Source organism: Somniosus microcephalus, chromosome 7, assembly GCF_052327205.1.
Source record: "Somniosus microcephalus isolate GS21.2 chromosome 7, FLI_Smic_1.0, whole genome shotgun sequence".
Taxonomy (NCBI): domain Eukaryota; kingdom Metazoa; phylum Chordata; class Chondrichthyes; order Squaliformes; family Somniosidae; genus Somniosus; species Somniosus microcephalus.
In genome coordinates this window covers 48,827,395-48,850,975 of record NC_140993.1, presented here as the reverse complement: position 1 = coordinate 48,850,975, position 23,581 = coordinate 48,827,395, and the positions used below count along the sequence as shown (strand labels likewise).

The following is a 23,581-nucleotide window of genomic DNA, read 5'->3' as shown; positions in this document are numbered from 1 at the left end:
GAAATGCTTCTGACCAGGCTGCGCAGAATGATTTGTGCATGCTATACGGGGCATGGTTGCTGGGCGAGGGCCGCAGCAATCTGGAGGATTTAAAACAGAGTTTAGTCCCCTCCTGGATCAGCAACAAGCACCTCGCAGCCCTCCACCCGTTTGAGAATGCATTAAGCCCGTGCCAACTCTGGCTAGCTTCCGAAGCCTACCCAGTCCCCATGGATTGTGGACAGTCCAACCACACGATCAAGGGAGTAGTAGTTAGGATGCTGGTCATGGGTAGGACAGCCCAACCTGCACCGGTATACAGGGTGGAGAACATTGGAGTCATTCAAGGGGGTGCACGCATTCGTTTCACAGCAGTCCCGCCTTACATCATAAAGTGGGAGCATGCTATGACAGGTACTGACCTCTCAGGGTGCCGGAGCCGGGAAGCACACATAATCCTGTGTCCCCAGCACTTGAATGCCTATTCAAAACCGTAGTGTGGGTTCAGAGCTGCTGGCGTGAAACCTATAAATTGTACCATGGAGGCAATGGCACAAGGCCATGTTCCCCCACCGGTAGCATATAAAGGAGGTGGGACATATTGTGTCACCACCGGCGCGTCCTGCTACCAGCATGGACAGCATAGCTGGTGTCTGGTTAGTGACAGCAGCTTCTGTTTTAAACCCGAGGCAGAAGTTCAAGTGGCCCAGGAGCGAATTGTCCCCATTCCTGAACCCTCCACTGTTCACCTCACTGTGAAGGAGAATTTTATGAATTTGCAAAGGTGCGTAGCGCATTTTGGCTACAAAATTCCCCCTCTCCCAGAACACCTTACCAAAATACTCAAAGCCGTTATAGTTTCACAAACATTTTTACACTCTAGAGCAGAAAACAGTAGAGACAGGGGCTAAGATGTTGGATATTGTGATTCCACCCTGGTGGGACACTTTCAATAACATAGAGGTCCCTTCGTGGATCAGACTGGCTTCCCACATTCGTGTGGTTTGCCAGTTAGGGATAGTGTTGTATCTAGTTTTGTATTCAATGTAAGGGAAAAGGTCAGTTGTTCGAATTCCGAAACCAGAAGATCTGGAAGGAACATTATGTGAAGGTGGAGGGAGATACACCTGTTTGAGTTTTTTCCTTGTATTTTTGATTAAAGATTGTTGTATTTTTGTGTTTGTTGTTTTTAATAAAAATGTTTTTGTTTTTTTGCGACGCGATTAATAAAGATGTATGTGTACCAAGTGGTGCAGGGGTGTTGGTCCCCCTCCATGCTTGAACGTGTGTAAAATTCTGTAATTTATCCTATGTATGCTTATGTACACTACATTTTCGCAGGCTGGGAAGTGAATGTGTCATGGGTATATTAGAGAGGTAATTACAGGGGAAGGTTGACTACGGAGGGTCAGAAAAGTTTGCTCACCTTGTAAGAATGATACTTCAAGCAAGTTTTAGTATCACAGGGGGGAGTGTAAGATTCGCAAAATTCCCACATTTCCCCCAAGGTTATTATTAAAAAAAGGGACCCTGCATGGACATTTTAAAAAGGGTACCCAAAAGATGGTGTCCGCACCTCGTGACCAAAAACCTGCAAGATTTTAAAAGCTTGGACTCTGTGGCAGCACAAGCAGCTTTTGGGGAAATCGAAACCTGAAATGCAGTTTCTGTGAAAAAGGACTTTATATTTTGGAAAGCCGACAGCAAACATTGAATATGCATTGAGCCAGATCGTAGACAGATCAAAACCAGTTAGGCCTATACTTGAAGCCATCAAGTTGTCTGCATAAATAATCGGAAACAGCTTATGGGAGCTGGCAAGGCTGGACAGGCCGATTAGAATGCATTAAAGGCAATACAGCTCAGACATCGGGCCATTAGGTGCGATAAACGGCCATCTAAAAATAGTTAGTTTAGATTGCTACAATCATTTAAACCAGCCCGCCAAATTGGAACAATGAACTAACCTGATCTGGTGCGCAGATAAGGGGCTTCGAAAGGAGTATAACTGCAGGCCCCGGGTAGCAATCTCTCTCTTGCTCTTGCCCTTGTCTCTGCTCTCGTGGCTCTGGCCTCTTTGGCTGCTGCCGCTCGTACTCGTGCCCTGGCCTCGTGGCGGGTTCTCTCCTTGCTCCCCGTAGCAGAGTTTTCAGCAACCAATTACACCATACCAATCGCGGGGAAGGGGAACGAGGCCCGAGTCCATAGCCATCCAGGACGCCCAGGCCGCAAAAAGGGGTGAGGCGAAAGTGAGTAGGCAGTTCAGGACTTGTACAGTAACCGAACGAGACGAGACGAAAAGAGACGAAGAAGACGGTAACAACTCGATAAGAGCAGAGCAGGGCAGCGAAAACCGTATTGATGAGGCCAAGCGTCTAGTTATAAGCTGGTGCTTGGTGAGACGAACATCTTGTTGAACACTGCAAAAACACAGGTGTCCACGCCATGACGAATATACTGGCGTTTTAACGCTTGTGTAGGAAAATCTAGGCAGTAAAAACTGCCAGCTGCCCTATAGGCACAACGTTGCCGCCGCCAACCGCCCGAGAGAGAAGAAGAGGAGAACCCATCGCACGAGATGATGACGGCAGCGGAGGGGAAGAAGGTGTGTCGCAGCAGCAGCTCCAGCACCGCGCCCCTGAAGACCACATGGCGACGGGGTACCTAAGAGGACAGAGAACCAAACCTCAAAACCTGCACTCGTTAACAGTTGGCTTTTGCTTTGGATTGGTGAGCATGAATTCTGGCCCCTCATAGCTTAATCTAGTTAGGTATAGGGGTGGGATAAGGATAAGGGGATTGTTAATATAGTTTGCTTTCCCTCGATGTGCCGTGTGTTCCCCATTCCCTGTATAAATATAGCTATTTTTTATTTGCCTGTATTTTTATACTAGTAACTTCTCGTAAGACTGTGTTAATTTCTGTTTCAATCAAATCTTGGTTTCCTTACATCCAAACCACCTGTCTACTCGAGTTTTTCTGTATCGCCACCTGTACCTAAGTCCGGTGTCTAGAACCCAGGGGCGTGGGAGCGATTCGAACCGCTCACAAACAGTCAGGGGCATAACTGACTGGGCGCACACGCCACACCCGCCACCCCCTACAATGAAAAGGTGGAAAATTATAGGCTGCGAGTGCACAATCTCCCAAAAAGCACCCTCGGTACGTGTTGGGAATGCATTGGTACATCCCTAAAGTGTTCAATCTACATGCATGAGCTGAAACAGTGATTGACAGAAGTCTAATTAGTCATAGAGGTGGATGCAGCAATGTCAAAGTTGAGTTTGATCTTTGCATCATTTGATGTCTACACACAAACACACACATACTATCTAGCAGGGATCCTTAGATGACAATCAAGAGTTCATCCCTGGAAACATTCAGCAGGTCAGGCAGCATCTGTGGAGAGAACAGAGAAATTAACATTTCGGGTGTGTAGATCCTTCATCGGAATTGACACATCCGAAACGTTAACTTCTCTGATCTCTCACCACAGCCTGGCCTGCTGAGTGTTTCAGCATTTTCTGTTTTTGTTTCGATTTCAATCATCTGCAGTATATTGCTTTTTGTTCATGAGTTCATTCAATTTTTTCCCTCACTGAGGTCAACTGCTGCCCCAGCTGAAAACTGATAACTTCCAAAAGTCGTCAATTGACCTTGGGATCCTTCTCAACTGTACGGCTCTGCACCACACCAATCCATATCACCTGTGGAGCATTTTGCACCATCTCCTACTTAATAATTTAAACAACATACTCCCTGTATGTCTAACCCCTTTGTCAACCTCTCCCTCTACAGGCCATGTCTCCACATCTTGCCTATATAGGGAGAATTTGGAAAGAGTGAGAAAGCGTGTATAGTGACTGGAAGATAGAAGATGCCTGTACGTGAATTCTTTTAACGTGGGGTGGCCGTTGCACACCAGCTACCACTCGGGCTTGACAGAGCAAGGTCTTGGTCCAATGGCAAGGGGATCCAAGATGATTGGAGACCAGGTTCTGCTACATCAGCCTAGCACACACACACAAACATACTCCTACTACCCTCCTCCCTCCTTCCCACAGGTTCTCTCTGCCTGGGTTTCATAGGCTGCAGTCTGGTCCTCCCGACTCCGCTGCTGGTCCACGCTGTACCACTCCTGTGCCTCGACCCTGCTGCTGGGCTCATCTTCACTCCTGGGCACAAAGACACAAGTTATGCTTATACTCAGCTCGAAACCATTTTCATCTTGCTCCTCATGGCCCCACAAAAATACTCATTCCATTGACGTCCAATGGACGTTCTCCCTCCTCCCCCGGGATCGCTTCCCCCCACCCGCCCACCCACAACTGCCCCGCACTTCGGCCCTGACAGTCAGCTGGCTCTGCATAGGTGTTGGCCGATTTTCCACACTCCCCAATCGGCGAGCTCTATCAGAGTGCCAGATTGGTATGCACAACTTGCCAGATCCACGCAAATGGACCTTGAGGTAGCAAACAACGGGTGGACACTCCACCTGCTGACCACCTATTTTGAGCCAAAAGTTAAAATTGCACCAGATATGTGTAAATGTGGGGTGCGAGAAGGTGAAGAAATCAGGGAATTAATAAGTGGGGTGAACTATAGATACAACACGCAAGGCCAGTTAAAGTCAGATGCAATTCTTAATACAACACTGGTGGTATCTTGATTTTTTTGCATATATTTCTATAACTTCTTGGTTAAGGGGTTGTTGATATTGAAATCTAACTCATCCTGCGGAGAGCAAGGGAATACCCCCTTCAGGTCCCCTTTCATGATGAATCCATTGTATTGTTTATTTTTCCATCCCCACTGTGTGTGTTCTATCATACTGTGTGCAGTGGCTCATTAAGTTCCTAAATACAGTTTTTTTGAAATAATAGACAATACAAACACATTTAAATGATGAATATTAGGCTTACTTTCTTCTTTAATGAACTCGGTGATTAATGCACTTGTTTCCTTCCTAAATAGTCCATATTTAATGTAAAATTGGTCTCTCTTTCACCCAAAAGCCACATGACAGTACATTAATAATGCTGCACTCTTGAAATAAAAAACCTCTTAATTTTTGAATATTCTTTCCACCCCCTTAACTTTCTTCCTCGCTCCCCTAAAAGCATGTAATCATGCTGGGATATAACTCCATAGCCACCAGCTTCAGGGAGCCATCACCTGAGGCTGATATTCACCTTATGCGCACGCGTGTACACTCTCCAGCAGGAGTCACTGGAAAAAAAAGAAAGAATTGCACTTATATAGCACCTTTCACGGCCTCAGGACATGTCAAAGCACTTCACGCCCAATGAAGTACTGTTGTAATGTAGGAAACGCAGCAGCCTAGATTTTACGCCCTAATCGCTGGAGTGGGACTTGAACCCACAACCATCCTGATGCAAGAGCACTGCCACTGAGCCACGGCTGACACTGGATGGTGTTCAGGAGCAGGAACCCAGCTGATTTTCTCCCCTCCTGGCTCAGATCCGTGTTGAGTTTAGTTGCTATGCCAACTAACTCAACACAGACCAGAAATTAAGCCTGGGACATATCTAGTCTGTATCAGTTAGTTCCACAAGGGGCTGTCTACTTAACAACTGAGCAATTGGGGAGGTTCATTTGGCATTTCTGATATAACAGTTGAGCATTTTTGATTTTTCAAACATTTATTGCTATTATATCTTAGCAGTATAATAAAGGGATGGTTAAGAAACTCGTTCCTCACAGCTATGGCTGCTGATGTCTCATAGTCATTGAATATTTACATAAAATAGATACATAGGATAACAGATGGCTAGTGAATTACAGTGCTTTTTACCATGGGCTGCACTGCTCAACCCTTGAATAACACCCAGCATGAATAATTTTCATCAAACTATTTTCATTCCTTATATGGATAAAACTCCAACAGATGTTTCCTTTTCATTAGTGTAATGAAGAGGAGACCTAAATTAACCACTTTAGGGATCATACACTTACATGGTAACAACTACAAAACCAAGGATATTTTTGGTATTTTTATTAAGAAACCAAGGTAAAATACAAAACATTACTGAGATTGAAGAGGAGATGAGGTAAACCAATCACTAGTGGTTAGGTCATCAGATTTAAAAAGACTGCAGATATAAGAAGGACAGGACGACTGAGGGAGGAAAGGAGTTCCTCATTTTCGAGGTCCAAGAAAAGAATCATTTAGAGCAGGACTTCAACCCAATGGGGATGAAAGGATGGGAAAGAGCACACAGGACAGTATACTTGGAACTAATCAGGAACAACAGAGGACAGGTCTGAGGAAAAAAGATCACATCAAGATTGATAAAATAGGAAAAAACAAAGACATTTGCAGCGGAGACACAGATGGTGCCATTGTTGGTGAGAGAAGAATCCCTGACCAGATGATAAGTTTTAGGTTGCATTCCGTTCAGAATACGAGAGTTACTGCACAGAAGTGGGAGCTGAATTCCAACGTTTGGTATTTATGAGGCATCTGATGCACCTACATTAGTGCCAAAGGGTTTCTATTGCAGGAATCAATGTGCTTTCACAGGCGTGACCTACTGTCACTTGTGCAGGAATATATAATGGCACAGAACTGCCACTGACATGAGGACCAACCAGCTGCTCCAGTGCAAGTCCCTGCGCTGCTGGAGGGCATCTCTTTGTGAAGCTCATTGATCCGTGTCAGCATTGAACACTGGGTATACATGAGGTCGCTAAATCTCTTCCTCATGGTTGCCTGTAAACATTCTCCAAACAAGCTAAAGCTGGCCATAATTACATATTCGAATGCATCTCCAAAAGCAGCTTTTTGTTGGCTGTTATTTTAACTTCTATGTTCAGCGTCAAAAACTAAGAAAAAAATCAGGAGGGGGGAAGCAATCAGGAACAGAGTGGGGGGGGGGGTGTCATCAGGAGAAGGAGTGAAGCGATCGGGAGAGAGGGGGTGACCAGGAAATGGGGGAAGCAATTGGGAGAGCGGGAGTCAGCGACCAGGAGAGGGAGAAGGGCAGCAGTTAGAATATAAGAACATAAGAACATAATGTAAGGGGTTTTTGTCCTCGAGAGGTTTCCCTGAGGTTTCTCTCTCTAGAGGCCTCTCTCTCTTGCACAAGTGGTTCGACCCACTCACCCCTTAGATTCTATACTCTGGACTTACGCGCAGGAACTACAATGTAGAGAAGACTCTTGTAGACCAAGTTTGATGAATCAAAATGAAATTTTATTGCAAATGGAAATATATCAAATCAAATGCAACACAGATAAGAGTACAGTACATGGGAGGGAAAAACAAACACAAACAAATCATAACGACATTATACTAACTAAGGCAAATACAGGCATCTTATACTCTACAAAGATCATCATGAACTAAGGAAACACACGGAACATCAAGGGACAACAACTCATGTTAATTGTACCCTTAAATCCACCCCCTTATTAAACCTATCTAGATCTGATTGTGAAGGGCCAGAAACATGCTCACCAATCCCACTAGGAAGTGCAAGGTTTTGAAAATGAGTCTGTGTTTGGTCCTTTCAGGCGTCTCATCTCCACGTGGATCGTGGAGCTCCTGCGAGCTGCGCCACACCTCTCTCCTGAGGTGGGGGTCGGGGGTGACTGGACACCGGCGGGCCTGGATGTCGGCGGGGTCGAGGATCGTCGGCTCGACCCTGGTCAGAGGAGCCTTGGGCTGGCTCCCATCGCTTCTTCAGGTTCCTTTCCTCTCTTCTACTGAGCCGTGGTGGCTGGAAGGTTTCTTCGCTTGGGACCTTTATTATTTTGTTTCTTCTCCCAAGCTGGGTCTATGGCCTCTCGTTCCGGCAATGGCCTGGGGATGGTCGATGATCTCCCGATGTGCTTCCCCGGGGCGGAACGCCTGCGATTGACTGCTCCTTCTTCTGGGTGTCCGGATTCAAGCTGCGTGTTTCCAGCTCTCCAACCCGGCGTGTCTGTGTTCAAGCTGCAGGCTTGCAACCGTCTGCCTTCCAACTCACTCTGGCCTGCCTGTCCCGACTGCTTCCGAGTGCTTGCTTGTGTGTTTAACTGCCGAAAAGTCTCTCCAGATATACCTTTCTTCCCGAGGCCGCACTTCCCGCCCAAAATCAGGTTAGCCTTTGTTTTAACTTTGGCGGGCTTTTAGCACAGCGGGGCAGTTATTATATTTAAAATCATTTTAAGCGGCTGGTAACAGGCCCATCTCTGGTTGGAAATGGCTTTCATTGTTTTTAATTTCGTGCTGATCCTGTTACCGAGCCCTTGGTGTTGTCCTCATGAATATATATTGTCCTCTTTCATCTGGGTCAACATTTAGATGGCCCCTGTCTCCAAGCCGATCTTGAGTGGATCTGCATCTAATCCATATGCATGCCTGTGGGTCTGGTTTTGTTCTCTCATAAAACGGCTTCCAGAACTTACTAAGGGTTCAATCCACATAGCTGTCTGAGGTTGCGCAGGAACCATTTTAAAGTGTCCCAATGAGCTGATCAGATGGTATGGCGGCCATTTTGTATGCCCCTTTTTCTGGGCTTCATTTAAAACAGTCTTTAAAATCACGGCCTCTTCTGCCATTTGACACTTATTAATATGAAATCCAATTTTGCGAATCCTACAATAACAAATAGGAGCAGGAGTCGGCCATTTGGCCTCTCAAGCCTGTTCTGCCATTCAATAGGATCATGGCTGATTTGATCTTGGCCTCAACCCCACGTTCCTGCCTATTCCCCATAACCCTTGACTCCCCTGTAGTTCAAAAATCTGTCTATCTCAGCATTGAATATATTCAATGACTCCGCCTCCACAGCTCTCTGGGGTAGAGAATTCCAAAGATTCACGACCCTCTGAGAGAAGAAATTCCTTCTCATCTCTGTCTTAAATGGGCAACCCCTTATTCTGAAACTACGTCCCCTAGTTCTAGATTCCCCCATGAGGGGAAACATCCTCTCAGCATCTATCCTGTCAAGCCACCTCAGAATCTTATATGTTTCAATAAGATCTCCTCTCATTCTTCTAAACTCCAATGAGTATAGGCCCAACCTACTCAACCTTTCCTCATAAGACAACCCCTTCATCCCGGGAATCAACCTAGTGAAACTTCTCTAAACTGCCTCCAATGCAAGTTCAGGAAACTTTGTTTTACCCGGAGGTTAACTGTCCAGAATGCTCGATCCACCGGCAAAATTCAGGAGTCGGTTCAGTAAGTTTTTTTTTCTTTTCGTTGCTTTTTTTTCACCAGTCAGGCTCTGCAAGGTCTAGCTAAAGCTGTTGCTTAGCTACAGAGACGCTTGCAAGCTACGGCTGACTGTTTAGAAGCTGTTGCTAAGCAACAGGGTTTGTTGCTAGATACGGAACTCAAAAGCTCCGTATGTTTTAACATTACCGCTGGTTTGTCCGGCAGATTTGATGGGACGGCAACAGCTCGGTCCCGTCGGTGCCAGATATCACAAAGTTTCCTGTATATCCCTCCTTAAATAAGGAGGCCAAAACTGTATGCAGTATTCTAGATGCAGTCTCACCAAGCCCTGTAGAGTTGTAGCAAGATTCCCTACTTTTATACTCCATCCCCCTTGTAATAAAGGCCAACATTCCATTTGCCTTCCTAATTACATGCTGTACCTGCATGCTAACTATTTGTGTGTCATGTACAAAGACACCCAAATCCCTCTGTACCGCAGCATTCTGTAGTCTCTCTCCATTTAAATAATATGTTGCTTTTCTATTCTTCCTACCAAAGTGGGTACCCTCACATTTTCCCACATTATACTCCATCTGCCAATTTTTTTTCCCACTCACTTAACCTGCCTATATCCCTTTGCAGACTTCTGGTGTTCTCCTCACAACTTGCTGTCCCACCTATTTTTGTGTCATCAGCAAATTTGGCTACAGTACACACGGTCCCGTCATCCAAGTCATTGATATAGATTGTAAATAGTTGAGGCCCCAGCACTGAGCCCTGTGGCACCCCACTAGTTACGCTGGGGCCCACCAGCTCCCACATGCTACAGCTGTAACACATCACCTGTCCTGCCATCTCTATTGTATTTTATTTAACTAATTAGGTTTTCAAGTTTTGAAGTACTCAATTGTCTATTAATAGTTTCTAATCTAGGTAATAACCTTGTTTAATTTATTAAATTTAGTTATATGCTTTAGGTCTTTACTGTAACTTAGCCCACAGTCCTAATTTAACCCGAGTTGTTTATATTTGTTTTAGTTGGGAGAGAGAGGGAGACAATCGGGAAGGGGAGAGTGGTGGTCGGCAGCAGCCTGTGATTTTAATGTGAAGTGGGAGGAGCATCCTGCATCTCCCAGCTCCATATCCAGCTGCGTTTTTTTACAAAACATACCTTTCTGGTGGTGATCTGCAGCGATCCCTTTAAGGACCATAGAAACATAAACATAGAAACATAGAAGATAGGGGCAGGAGTAGGCCATTCGGCCCCTCGAGCCTGCTCCGCCATTCAATGCAATCATGGCGGATCATCCAAATTCAGTACCCAGTCCCTGCTTTCTCCCCATACCCCAATTGATCCCTTTAGCCTTAAGAAATATATCCAACTCCTTCTTGAATATATTTAATGAACTGGCCTCCACCGCCTCCTGTGGTAGAGAGTTCCACAGGTTCACCACTCTCTGGGTGAAGAAATTCCTCCTCATTTTTGTCCTAAATGGCCTACCCTTTATCCTTAGACTGTGTCCCCTGGTTCTGGACTCCCCAACCATCGGGAACATCCTTCCTGCATCTAGTCTGTCCAGTCCTGTCAGAATTTTATAAGTTTCAATGAGATCACCTCTCATTCTTCTAAACTCCAGCGAGTACAAGTCCAATCGACCCAATCTCTCCTCATACATCATTCCTGCCATCCCAGGTAACAGCCTGGTGAATCTTCGCTGAACTCCTTCCATGGCAAGAACATCCTTCCTCAGATAAGGCGACCAAAACTGCACACAATACTCAAGATGTGGGCTCACCAAGGCCCTGTACAACTGCAGCAAGACATCCTTGTTCCTGTACTCAAACCCTCTCGCTACGAAGGCCAACATACCATTTGCCTTCTTAACCGCCTGTTGCACCTGCATGCTTACCTTCAGCGACTGGTGCACAAGGACACCCAGGTCTCGTTGCACTTCCCCTTCTCCCAATCTATTGCCATTTAGATAATAATCTGCCTTCCTGTTTTTGCCACCACGTTATATTGCATCTGCCATGTTTCTGCCCAATCACCCAACATGTCCAAATCATCCTGGAGTTTCTCGACATCCTCCTCACAGCAAACACGCCCACCCAGCTTTGTGTCATCTGCAAATTTGGAGATATTACATCTAGTTCCCTTGTCCAGATCATTTATATATATTGTGAATAGCTGGGGTCCAAGGACCGATCCCTGCGGTACCCCACTAGTCACTGCCTGCCATTCGGAAAAAGACCCATTTGTTCCAACTCTTTGCTTTCTATCTGCCAACCAGTTCTCTATCCAAGTCAATACCTTGCCCCCAATCCCATGTGCCTTAACTTTACACGCTAATCTCTTATGCGGGACCTTATCGAAGGCCTTCTGAAAGTCCAGATACACCACATCCACTGGTTCTTCCTTATCTATTTTACCAGTTACATCCTCAAAAAATTCCAGTAGATTAGTCAAGCACGATTTACCTTTTGTGAATCCATGTTGACTTTGTCCGATCCTATCACTGTTTTCCAAGTGCTCTGCTATTACATCTTTTATAATGGACTCTAGCATTTTCCCCACTACTGACGTCAGGCTTACCGGTCTGTAAGCTTGACCACTGATTAGGCTGCAGATAGACGGGCATCAAACATGTATTAGGCCCATTATTTTCATATACAAAGGGGCTAACATGTGTTTCAGGCCTGGGCCCTGGACCCTTCTTTTGATGCCTATTCAAATATACAAGCTTCTGGCTCAGAAACACTGCCCACCATATTGGATGCTTTTGTGCCGATTTGACACCTATAAAACATATGCAGCCTCATCAAATTTCGAGGTCTACGTGTTCTAAAAGTCACCCCTGGAAAGGAGATCCATTTAGATCTATCCAAAGAGAATTCAAGTAGGACGTTCAGCATGCTGGAACTGTGCTAACGTCTCATCAAGCGTACCACTGCAACCCCTTGATTACCAGTGCTCTCTGCCTCACCCTGAGCCTCCTCCTACTGTGCTCTCTTTGGGTTGTACCGCTGGGTTTCCCTTGCTTTGTGAAGAGTGCAGATGGTGTATTTTTGAGCTCTTAGCACATTCCTGCATTTGGGTATTGTATTGTCATTACATAGAATCATTGGGGGGAATGTTAACATGGGTGAACACATGGGATTGGGTGTGGGTGAGGGGTTAAGACGGGAAAAATTCAAGCGCGTCGGGAAGCCAGCTCCAACCCGCCGATTTCCCGGTTTTATGAAGGCGGGACAAGGAGCGGGCAGCCAATCCACTCCCCGAGGGCGGGTTGGCATTTTAAATATGTTAATGAAGCTGGCAGCCTCTGATTTAACCTGCTTTGTAGGTTTTACAGTGGGCAGCCGGGCTTCCCAGGCCTCCGGAAACCTGGCAGCTGAAGCAAGACGAGGACTGGTTCAGGGAGGAGGTAAGTGCCTTTACAGTATTGCTTGTGGACCAGAAGGAGCAAGAGTGCTTTCCCCCTGCCCCCCAAGCTCTCCCCCTTCCAGACCCATCCCCCCGTACAAAGACCCTTGAGGTCGAGGAACCGCACCCCTCCGCCCCCGGGTCTGGGATCGGACCTCCCCAGGATCGGACCACCCCCTCCAAGGTCGTGGATCAGAATTACCTGGTCCTGCAGCCTACAGTCCTGGGTGCTTCCCACCCGACTGAAAGCCAAGCCTGTCAATCAGGCCGACTTTCTGGAATCTACCAGTGCCAAAAGATGCACGATGTGAAGTTAAAATTCCTCATCATGCGGGGAAACACACACTTCTGGACTTCCCATCCGAAACTCCGCCTCCCTGCCCACATAACCTGCCCCAGTTATATATCCAGGCCATAGAATCAAAGCACAGAAGGTGGCCGTTCGGCCCATTGTGTCTGTTAAAGAGCTATCCAATTTGTCTCACTCCCCTGCTCTTTTCCCATAGACCTGTAAATTCCTCCTTTTCCAGTATATATCTAATTCCCTTTGGTAAGATACAATTGAATCTGCTTCCACCACCTTTTCAGACAGTGCATTCCAGATCATAATAACTCGTTGCATAAAAAAAGTTCTCCTCATTTACCCCCTTGATTTTTTTGCCAATTATCTTAAATCTCTGTCTTCTGCTTACTGACCCTCCTGCCAGTGGAAACAGTTTCTTCTCCATCTACTCTATCAAAACCCCTCATAATTTTGAACACCTCTATCAGATCTCCCCTTAACCCTCTCTGCTCTAAGGAGAACATAAGAGCATAAGAAATAGGAGCAGGAGTTGGCCATTTGGCCCTTCGAGCCTGCTCCGTCATTCAGTAAGATCTTGGTTGATCTTCGACCTCATCTCTACCTTCCCACACTATCCCCATATCCCTTGGTTCCCAGAGAACAATCCCAGCTACTCTAATCTAGAAGCAGGGAGAAAACTTTAATGGTAGGATTCAAAGTGCCCTTTAATTTTTTGGGGGTGTGAGGCCCCTTTAATGGGCTGCGTGGCTCATTTAAATTTCTGCGCATGTGCAGTTTTTCCATTTAAAAGCCGGTGAACCGGCTGCCCAAGAGCTCCAGACAACTGCGTGGCCATGTGGCTGCGCGGGCGCACGGCTTAACAGAAACATTGGTAGGATTATACGTATAGGGGGAATAATTGGGTCCCACACCCTTTGGGGCGCTAACTTTGCCTTTTCGCACCCCGAAAAAGTTAGCGCCCCCGTGCCCAAAATTGAAGGGAGCGCCCAAAGCAGGAGGCGGGGTGCTACTGGAAGCACTCCCACTCCCTCCTGGGGCACTATGTGCAACAGCACCATGCACGTTGGCACATTGCGCCGCCGTACTACAAACCTCTCTCCCCTGATTAAAGGGGAGGGGCCTAGCACAGCCCGTACCGGAGCCCTGCTGGACCACCAGGGAGCAGGGTGCCGGCCAAAGAGCCCGGCACTCAGGAGGAGTGCCGGGCTGACCGATCGCGGCCGGCACCCCGCAGGAGGAGGCGAGAGGGCGCAGGTGCTGGCAGGCGGCCCCAAAAAAATGGCCGCCCGTCACCTGCCCTTTAATTTACACTGCCCCGGCCGCAAACACGGCATCCTGACCCTGTTGGACATTGCGTCCGGCAGTAGCCAAGTTTGGGGTCGGGGCGTTGCACACGGCGGTGACATCGTCAGAGGCGCAGCACCATGGGGCACTACCAGCTACCGGTGCCACTAACTTCCTGCTGAATTTCGGGGTGCTAATGGGAAGCACAAAGCAACCGAATTTTTCCCCCATTGTACTTTTGCATAACTCTTTTGCAGAAACATTAACAGTTGCAGCTTCTCTTGTCTCTCCACAAAACTGAAGTCCCTCATCCCTGAACTATTATATGGTCATGCACTATTAATGTGTCTGTATACTCTGATATATCATTTGAAAATCATAAAATAATGCATCAATATGACACATATTAGGTGTGGACCCTTGTAACATTTACAGTCCCAAAACATCTCAGAGTCTCCCTCTAGAATAAATCTTCTTCTGCTCTAATACGCAGGTAGTTTCTTGAGCACATGGGGTCTCCCATCCTTTCTACACTGTGCCTTGCAGTTAAATAGTAGCTTTGCTTTAAACATAAGAGAAATGTGGCACGAAACAGTGTGATTTGGTTCATGGAAATTTCTTGCAGCAGTAGCTTCTTTTTGTCATCATGGCGCATATAATTTGCATAAACCTATTTTTGCTACTCTGCTTGCTACATCCGTGGTAACATTTAACTGTCAGTGCACCATTCTTTGAAGACAGGTTTTCTTTACATCTATATATATATATGTAGCTGGGGGGGCCTGGCGTTGCCAAGGCTTTTTTGTAAAACGCCAGTTTACAGGGCCGCGCAGTTTACGGCCGGCCGCTACCGCTCCCCCGCTCTGTGTCTCGGGCCGAGCGGTTGTCAGGCCCGGACCAAGTGACCCTAACTCACCTCCCGCTCCGGCGGGCCGCCACAGCTGCCCCGCTCGCTGTTGAGTAAAAGCAGTGAAAAAAATGGCGGCTACGTTTCAGAAAGCTGCAGGATTAGGTCCCGCCCACACATGGAATGAAATGGCCCCCGTGACGCCCCAATTGGTCAACCATCAGGTCACTGAACTGTAGGATTGGTCAACCATCACATCACTCAACACTAATGAGCGGTAGGATTGGTCAACCGCTAATGAGCAGATTTTTGAACGTTTTTTGTACGCTGTCCGAACAATTTTTGTCTGACCAAAAAGTAAATACATCTATGAAACTCCCCTAATCATAAGCTTTCTTTTGATATAACATATGTGTAGGTACGCTCTATAACTTTTGAGTGTATAGCGGACAGACAGACAGACATATAGACAGACAGACAAACAGACGGATGGATCCTTTTATATATATAGATATATATATATACCCCATGTTGCTTCTGTACAATTATATGGTTGCTTTATTTTTGTAATCTTCCTTCATCCAGACCAGATCTCCAGAATTGTTAACTTGGAGGTCACATCACATACAACATATTGTCATGGCTCTGGTCATTACATCTAGCTTTTTCCTGTGATCAACGAACCATTATCAAAAATCAAATGCACATTCCGCAACCACATTACTAAAGCTTGCCATTTACTCCAGTTAAGTGATTTGCTAGTTGTTTGGGACGTGATAGAGGATCATGGGGTAGAAATTCATCTGGGCCGGTTTTCATGCGCAGACTCGGTGCTGCACAGGGGGAGCACGCTTCAACCGAGAGACCTCAGGCCGACCTGAAATTGGACTTCATTAACAGTTTATGCACGAGCTACTGGCGGCTGTTGCACCATGATGGGCAGCCAGCGCACTGCAAAATGGCAAATGTCGGGCAGGCTGGCTCGTTGGCAGCTGCGGAGGTGGGGTTGGATCGGGGTGTAGGGAGGCGATCGTGATGACTGTGGGGTTGGGAGAACATTCACACTCCTCCTGCTCTACTGATAGTTTGTTGTTTAATTTCAACTTTTTCTTTTTAAAACACGCCTTTCGTTAAAGGCCACAGGGGCCGTTGAAGAATTCTGAGCGGGGAAAAGCCCGGCACCTGCTCCACTCATCATAAACTAATTTTACAGAGGGATTCTTCAACAGGCGCTAGGCCCCTAATTAGGCCAGGGACCGAACACCTGTTTTAGCCGGCTGCCCGGAAAGCCTAACAGACGGGCTTGATGAATTTAGCAGTGGACCATCCGCATGTGTAGATTGGGCGCGGGCCATACCGCTGCTAAATTCGTCAGCATTACGCCTGTTTTACGCATAATAATTTCTACCTTAGGTGCATCATAAGTGACTAATTAAATCAAATTCTGAGGGAGTATATGTTTCAGAGCTACACATGCCCTAAATCTTGTTGAAGGGTCAAAACCAACAATGAGAAGTGGACATTTGACCCATTTTTAACAGATGAGGAACATATGCATGGGCCAGAAATTCGGGTCCCCACGGGTGAGTACGCGCTGTGTCCTCATCCGTAAGGCCAACGGAAGTGCCAGTTTAACGCATGCACTGCGCATGCGCTGGAAACCGGAACTTCCGTTCCCTTGAAGGAAGGGGTTCAGAGGTCAAACGCGTGCACCGGAGAGGCAGCGCGTAGACCTGGAACTTCGGATTTTTTTTTACAGGTTTCTCCGTGCAAGTAAGTCCCTAGCAGCTGCGCGTGGAAAAAGCAGGCGCAAGGCCTGCTTTTAACAAGGTAAGAGGTGAATTAAGTAAAATTAAAACAATTTTTCCACAGGTTTATCATTTTAAAATACTTTAAAGAAAGGTAAGTTTATTTTTAGCCCCGTTAAAAACTTTAATTAATTTTTTCAAAAATTTAAATTTTTGTTTAAAATAGTTAATTTATGTGTTTATAGTTATTATAAAAATGTGATTTAAAAAAAAAATTTATTTGAAGTTTTACTTAGGTTTTGGGGCTGATCTCTATTCATAGATTTGACAGGTCTTCCTGTCAAATCTATAAATGGAGATTCCCTGCTCCCATTGGCTCCCCATGGCCCACGTGATCCCAGGGGACGCTGCGAACTAACTGCACCCCTGGGATACGCGAGCACTGTGCACCGGCAGCTGAAGGAGGCCCAGGATTGGGATCCCACGCGGGCCCACAACACAATGGCAGGCGCGCTATGTAATTGCAGGTCGGGGGCCGCCCGCGGGAAGCCTCCGACCCGAAGCTTAACATTCAACTGAGATAACAAAATGCAGCCTTACACTTTTTACATTGTTAACTTTTCTAACCCATCTAAACGATTATATAAGTAACATTAGAACATAGAAAAATAGGAGCAGGAGTAGGCCATTCGGCCCTTCGAGCCTGCTCTGCCATTCAATATGATCATGGCTGATCCTCTATCTCAATACCATATTCCCGCTCTCTCCCCATATCCCTTGATGCCTTTTGTGTCTAGAAATCTATCTCCTTCTTAAATATATTCAGTGACTCGGCCTCCACAGCCTTCTGTGGTAGAGGATTCCACAGGTTCACCACCCTCTGAGTGAAGAAATTAACACCGAGATTCAGTGGCTGGCATGAAATATTTATCGCAGAGAAACCTTACTGATAAACTGCAGTAACAATACATTGTTGAGGTGGAATAATGGGCACTTTACCCTCCGTTTAGGTTGTGCTGAATCTGACCTGTGAGTGCATGATGATAAAAAATTGGAATCCTTCATGTCCTTCATTTTAACCACAAAATATCACTTAAAAATAAAAAAGACAAATAGATAACATTTTTGATGTTGGCGCCGACCCTTCTCTTTCTGTAATCAACTGCCCTGCAGCCTGCTGAGTATTTCTAGACTTTGTTTCAGATTTCCAACATTTGCGAATGTCTTCTGATCGCTAGATATATCGGAGCCTATTTCTGGTCATATTCTGGGTTCAAATGACATTCAAAAATTCTCTTTCTTGGCTTCTCGCATCAGCTGAACGTAACACTGCCTTGCAAAATATTCCTGCCTATCTCTCTAGGTATATATCCTTGCCTATGACGAATCAGAAAAGCACTTATTTCAGCCTTCCAGGTACATTTGTACTATACGATGATTTAATGGAAAGTACAGACTGGAGTTACAGCATGCTGCCATAGTCTCCATCATATAAGATGCTCCATTTACTTTATATTGAATACCAGGCCTCCCCCCACCCCCTCCCCCTCTCTCTCCCAACCCTTGCATTATGTTTCATGATTTAGCAGTCTGAAAAAGAAAACCATTCTGTCGGAGTCAGGCAGCCTTAATCCAGCTGACAGCGTGCATTTATAGCAGGTGATGGAAAGTCCAGATGAGAAAGGCACTCCGTCTCTGGTGCTTTCAAGTGCGGTACAGGCCAGCATGCAGCTTCAGTTCCACTGTCACCTTCCTGTGTGGGTGCAGGAATGATCGGCCTTTTGTGCTGTCAGTTTCATGCAAGGATAAACATCAGGATTGCTGTCAAGGAGCGGCTACTGTTTATCGAGCTGAGAAGGGGAATGGATTTTACTCAGGCCAAGTCTTTGAAACATCGATCTGGGAATAAACCATTTGGCCTGTGTGTTTTTTTTTCTTTCTCGCCTGCATAGATGTGCAGAGGAATGGTATCTAAACTAAGGGAAAAAATGACCCGTTACAATGTAATTAATGGACACCTTACAGCTGTACAACTGAAGATAAATAGCATTAATATCTGATGGAGCATAGAACGTAACTTGACAAAAAAACCTTAATAATATTCAGAAACTCGTCGTCGGAGCCCAGAAAGAACCTGACACTGAAACAAATGTTATACTTAGTAAAACATCTGCTGTGCAACTCACTCGTTTACTTTCCTGTTTGTCATAGACTAGCCCCCAAAGTACGGGGTGTAAGTTACAGTATATCTGACAGCTTACTTGGGACGAGATAATACTGTAAGAATATCTCCGCACTGAATACTAATCCAAGAATGATATTTTGCAGAAATTCTATTCCCAGGGATATTGAAGGTTCGCCAGCAAACTCAACAAAATATACCCATAAATTTCACCGAAAATAAATTAACAAACCTTGTAAAAATGTCAAACATATACAAAAGAGCAATGAGAAAACCAAAATATAGCAATAATCATACCTAAATACACCCAAATGAAATGCCTCAAAAACCCAAATGAATATACAAAAACAATTTAAAAAATAATAAACACAATGAATACCATCCAAATGCACTAATAAACCCACCAATCAACAAACCCAAATGCACCAATAAACAACAACAGCAACAATAACTTGCATTTATATAGCGCCTTTAACATAGGAAAATGTCCCAAGGCACTTCACAGAAGCGTAATCAGACAAAAATTGACACCAATCCAAAGTAGATATTAGGAGGTGTGGCTAAAACCTTGGGGTCTGAAAGGATAAGAGAGGTGGAGAGGCGGATGTAAGGGGGGCATCTTTTAACTGGTTTATGGTAATTTACCTGGCCAGCAGCCTTTGCCTCTGAGCTCTGACCAATTCCAACCTTTTACCTGGTTTACGGTAATTCACCTGGTCAGCAGCCTTTTGCTGCTGCACTCTAAACCAATTTACAAACAGCGGTTTTGAATCGCGACCCCTCCTTCAGTTCTGAGTGGAGGAACTTATAATTAATGATATTAAAACGGACAAGTGGTTTGGATGAGAGAAAAATCAAGTTTTATTACCTAAATAAACTACAATCAAAAGAATAAACTATACCACACGAACACAGTAAATGCAGTAAAAGTGTATAACAAGGGGGTACAGACGGCAAAAACGAGGGATAAAATGGCTCCAATGTTACTTAAACAATCTTAGCAATTCCCTTAAATCACCACCCCAAACTCCTTGCTAGGTTGTCTTGTTGAGGAGTCAGAACACCCTGCTCACCTGTGGTCCAGCGAAGTAAAAAGGGCCCAGATAGCTTCTCAGCAGCTATCTTATATACCTGGTGAGCCCCCTGCCATTCTGCCTTGCAAGGGCTGTGTGCAAAATTCCCACCTAAAGGGTCCAATACACAAGAGAAAGCTGTGATTGGCTAACTCAGAGTGGTTGGACTGGGTTAATGTGTCTTCCGGAGCTCTCTGGGCTGAAACAAAAGGGAAATACAACTGCTCTATTGTACAGAATGCTAAGTGATTTAGACCCATTCAGTTCTTAAACGGCCCCCATTCAAGATCCAAAAGTCTCTTCTGCAGTTTAGATGTATCCACTCGATATTCAAACAAATGCTAATAGCATTCAATTGCTTTGTAAACAAAGCATTGTCCTGTGGTCATCTGGAAACAGGCATCGATTGTCCTGCTGCAGGGGGGGTGGGGACACCCCTTTGATTGGCAGCTCCATTGAATCTTACTTCCAGACACAGAAAGCTGCTTTCCAAGTCCTTTGTCTTCGGCCATGTGGTATGACAGCCATTTTTATCCCTGGAAATTTAAAAGCACAACGCCCAGGGATTCTTTAATCAAAAAAATTAATCTTCAGAACTGTAAATTATTGCGAATTCTTACACGGAGAGGTTTAGGGAGGGAATGCCAGAGCTTAGGGCCTAGACGGCTGAAGGCATGGCCACCATTGCTGGGGCAAAGAGAGTAGGGAATGCATAAGAAGCCAAAGTTGGAGGAATATAGGTTTCTCAGAAGATCGGAGGGCTGGAGGAGGCTTCACAAATTTTAAGGGGTGAGGTCATGAAGGGATTTGAAGACAAGGATGAGAACTGGAGGCATTGGGGGTCCAGGAGCCAATGTAGGCCAATGAACACAGGAGCGGTGGGTGAGCCAGATTTGGCATGGGTTAGAATATGGGCAGCAAAAATGGAAAGTAGAGGTTGGGAGGCCAGCCAGGAGAGCTTTGGAATAATCGAGTCTGGAGGTGGGTTTTCAGTAGCAGATGGGCTAAGGCGGGGCAGAGACTGGCAATAATATGGCGGCGGAACCAGGCGGTCTTTCCGATGTAGAGGATATGGGGTCAGAAGCTCAGCTCAGGGTTAAATAGGATGCTGAGGATGGAATCAATAGCAATGGAACACCGTTTGTGGGGGAAGCCAAAGGCAATTGCTTTAGTTTTCCCCATGTTTGACTGGGGTAAATTGTGGCTTATCTAGGGCTGGAGGTCAGATAAGCAGGCTGCCAACACAAAAGACATGGAGAGGTCGAGAGAAGTAGTAGAGCGGAAGAATTATGTGTTGTCAATGTACACATGGAACCTGACACCATGTCTTTGGATGATGTGCCATGGGGTAGCAAGTAGATGAGGAAGAGGAGGAAGCCAAGGATAGATCCTTGGGGACTTCAAATGTGCCAGTGTGGGAGCAGGAAGAGAAGCCATTTGTGGAGATTCCCTGGCTATGATTGGATAAATATGAGTGGAGCCAAGCGCATGCAGTCCCACTCAGCTAAACAACAAAGAAAGACATTAGAGGAGGATGGTGTGGTCAACCATGTCAAAGGCACACATCCAAATACACCAACAAACCCACTAAAACACATCAATAAACACACCAACGTCTCATATCTGAGTAAGAAGGCAGTGAATTCAAGCATTGCTATGCATTTGAGCACATAATTTAAATTGGTACTTGACCCCGATAATAACAGGGAGGCGGGGGGAGGTTTAGCAGGACCTGCTTTTAAAAAGTAATTCTATGTTTCCTGGCTTCAGCCAGCCAGATTGAAGGCTGGCTGGCTTTCAGGTGGGTAGGCCTGCAGCTCCAGGCCGCAGCCAGGGATTTGTTATCGGGAGGGAGTCGGTCATTGGGAGGGGGTCAGTCATCGGGAGGGGGTTGGTCATCGGAAGGCGGCTAGTCATCGGGGATGAGGTGGGCATTGGAGGGGAGTTCAGAGAGATCGCGGGGGAAAGTCGGACAGTCAGGGGGGGGTTTACAGACTTGCTTATTGGGCTAAGGGGAAACACTCCTGCTCCTCCTGGCCGACAAGCAGTGCTGTAAAGGCACTTACCTGATGGATGCGGCACTTCACGCCTCCCTTCAGCTGTCAGGTATCCCCAGGCCTGGGAGGCCTGGTTTGCAGGTATTAAAAATAAAAGTTACGTTAAAATGGAGAAACGTAGCCTCCTTAAAATATTTTAAGGATCGACCCCCCACCCCCAGGTGATCTTTTCTTCTCCTTCACGATCTTGCCAGCCCACACATTCATGTTCTCCTCCGACCCCCAATCTCTCCATCCATCCTCTTCGCTCCCTGGCTACGGCCTGTTGCTGATGGCCTACCCACCCGACAGCCAGCCAGCCTCTCAATGTGGCTGGCTGCAGTCAGGAAACGGAGTCCAAAAATGGTAATCAGGTCCTGCCATTAAATTCGGCAGGACCTGAGGGAAACCTGTTCTACCAGGTTTCTTGACCACAAAACTGCCCCTGCTCCCTCCCCGCATCCCCGTTAATATCGGGAAATAGAGAACAAAATCAAGGACGTTACGCCAAACCTTTATAAATCAATTGTTAGGCCTCAGCTGGAATATTGGGCTAAAAATTCATTATAGCCAAGGAATGAGCGGTGTTAGTAGAAAAGTTGGAGATTTAGCGACAGGTGCAAATGCTATAGACTGCACGCAAAATTTGTGCTCACTGCTCAATAAAATGATTGGAATCCTAAATCAAGTCTTAAAACCAAGGGGGGAAGAATTCGCTACCTTAGTGCCTCCCATTAGTGCCAGCAGAGGGCGCTAAAGGGGCACTAGAACATTATCACCGGGGCGAAGCGAATCCTCTGCCGCACGCCAAATCCCTCCCCCCCTCCCCGCACCCTCCCCCCCACCCCCCCCCACCCCCGGCCGTGCCACCAGGTGAATCGTGACTTCAGTAAGTGTGCAATGCTCACTGACCGCCCGATCTGCAAGACTGATTATCACCACCTACCTTAGCACCTGGAGGAAACAGCGACAGGGACAACTGTCGTTAAGCACCAGGAAGCCGGCTCCAGGGAAGTTATTCAAAGGGATCATCAGTGATGAGTCGCAGCTGTCAGGTTAGTGGAGTTTCAGTGCCTTCTTGTCAGTTTCACATCGTGCAACAGTCTCATTCTGTGATTTCAAGGTTATTTAGTATCAGGAGTGTTGTGGCAATTAAAAAGTAATTACATTTATTTTTTTTAAATATCAAACTGCCACAATTGGTTACATTAATGTGGGCTGTACTGGCAGTTGACCTCACCCTCCAGGAACTATGGAGGAGGGAGTGGAGTCATAGAGTCATAGAGTTATACAGCACAGAAAGAGGCCCTTTGGCCCATCGTGTCCATGCTGGCCATCAAGCCCTGTCTATTCTAATCCCATTTTCCAGCACTTGGTCCATAGCCTTGTATGCTATGGCATTTCAAGTGCTCGTCTAAATGCTTCTTGAATGTTGTGAGGGTTCCTGCCTCTACCACTCTTTCAGACAGTGAGTTCCAGATTCCAACCACCCTCTGGGTGAAAATGTTTTTCCTCAAATCCTCTCTAAACCTCCT

At 46.1% G+C, this 23,581-nt stretch overlaps 1 protein-coding gene across 1 annotated transcript in view; it reads left to right on the top strand.

Annotated features, from left to right (window-relative positions):
• The window catches only part of LOC147114632 (uncharacterized), a 31,630-nt gene extending 17,204 nt beyond the window's left edge, over positions 1-14,426 (top strand). The window contains exons 2-3 of the mRNA XM_085993933.1: positions 12,493-12,573; positions 14,418-14,426. Of these exons, the coding sequence (XP_085850059.1) occupies positions 12,493-12,573; positions 14,418-14,426 (90 nt within the window). The remainder of the gene's footprint in view (positions 1-12,492; positions 12,574-14,417) is intronic.
• The last annotated feature ends 9,155 nt before the right edge of the window (positions 14,427-23,581 follow it).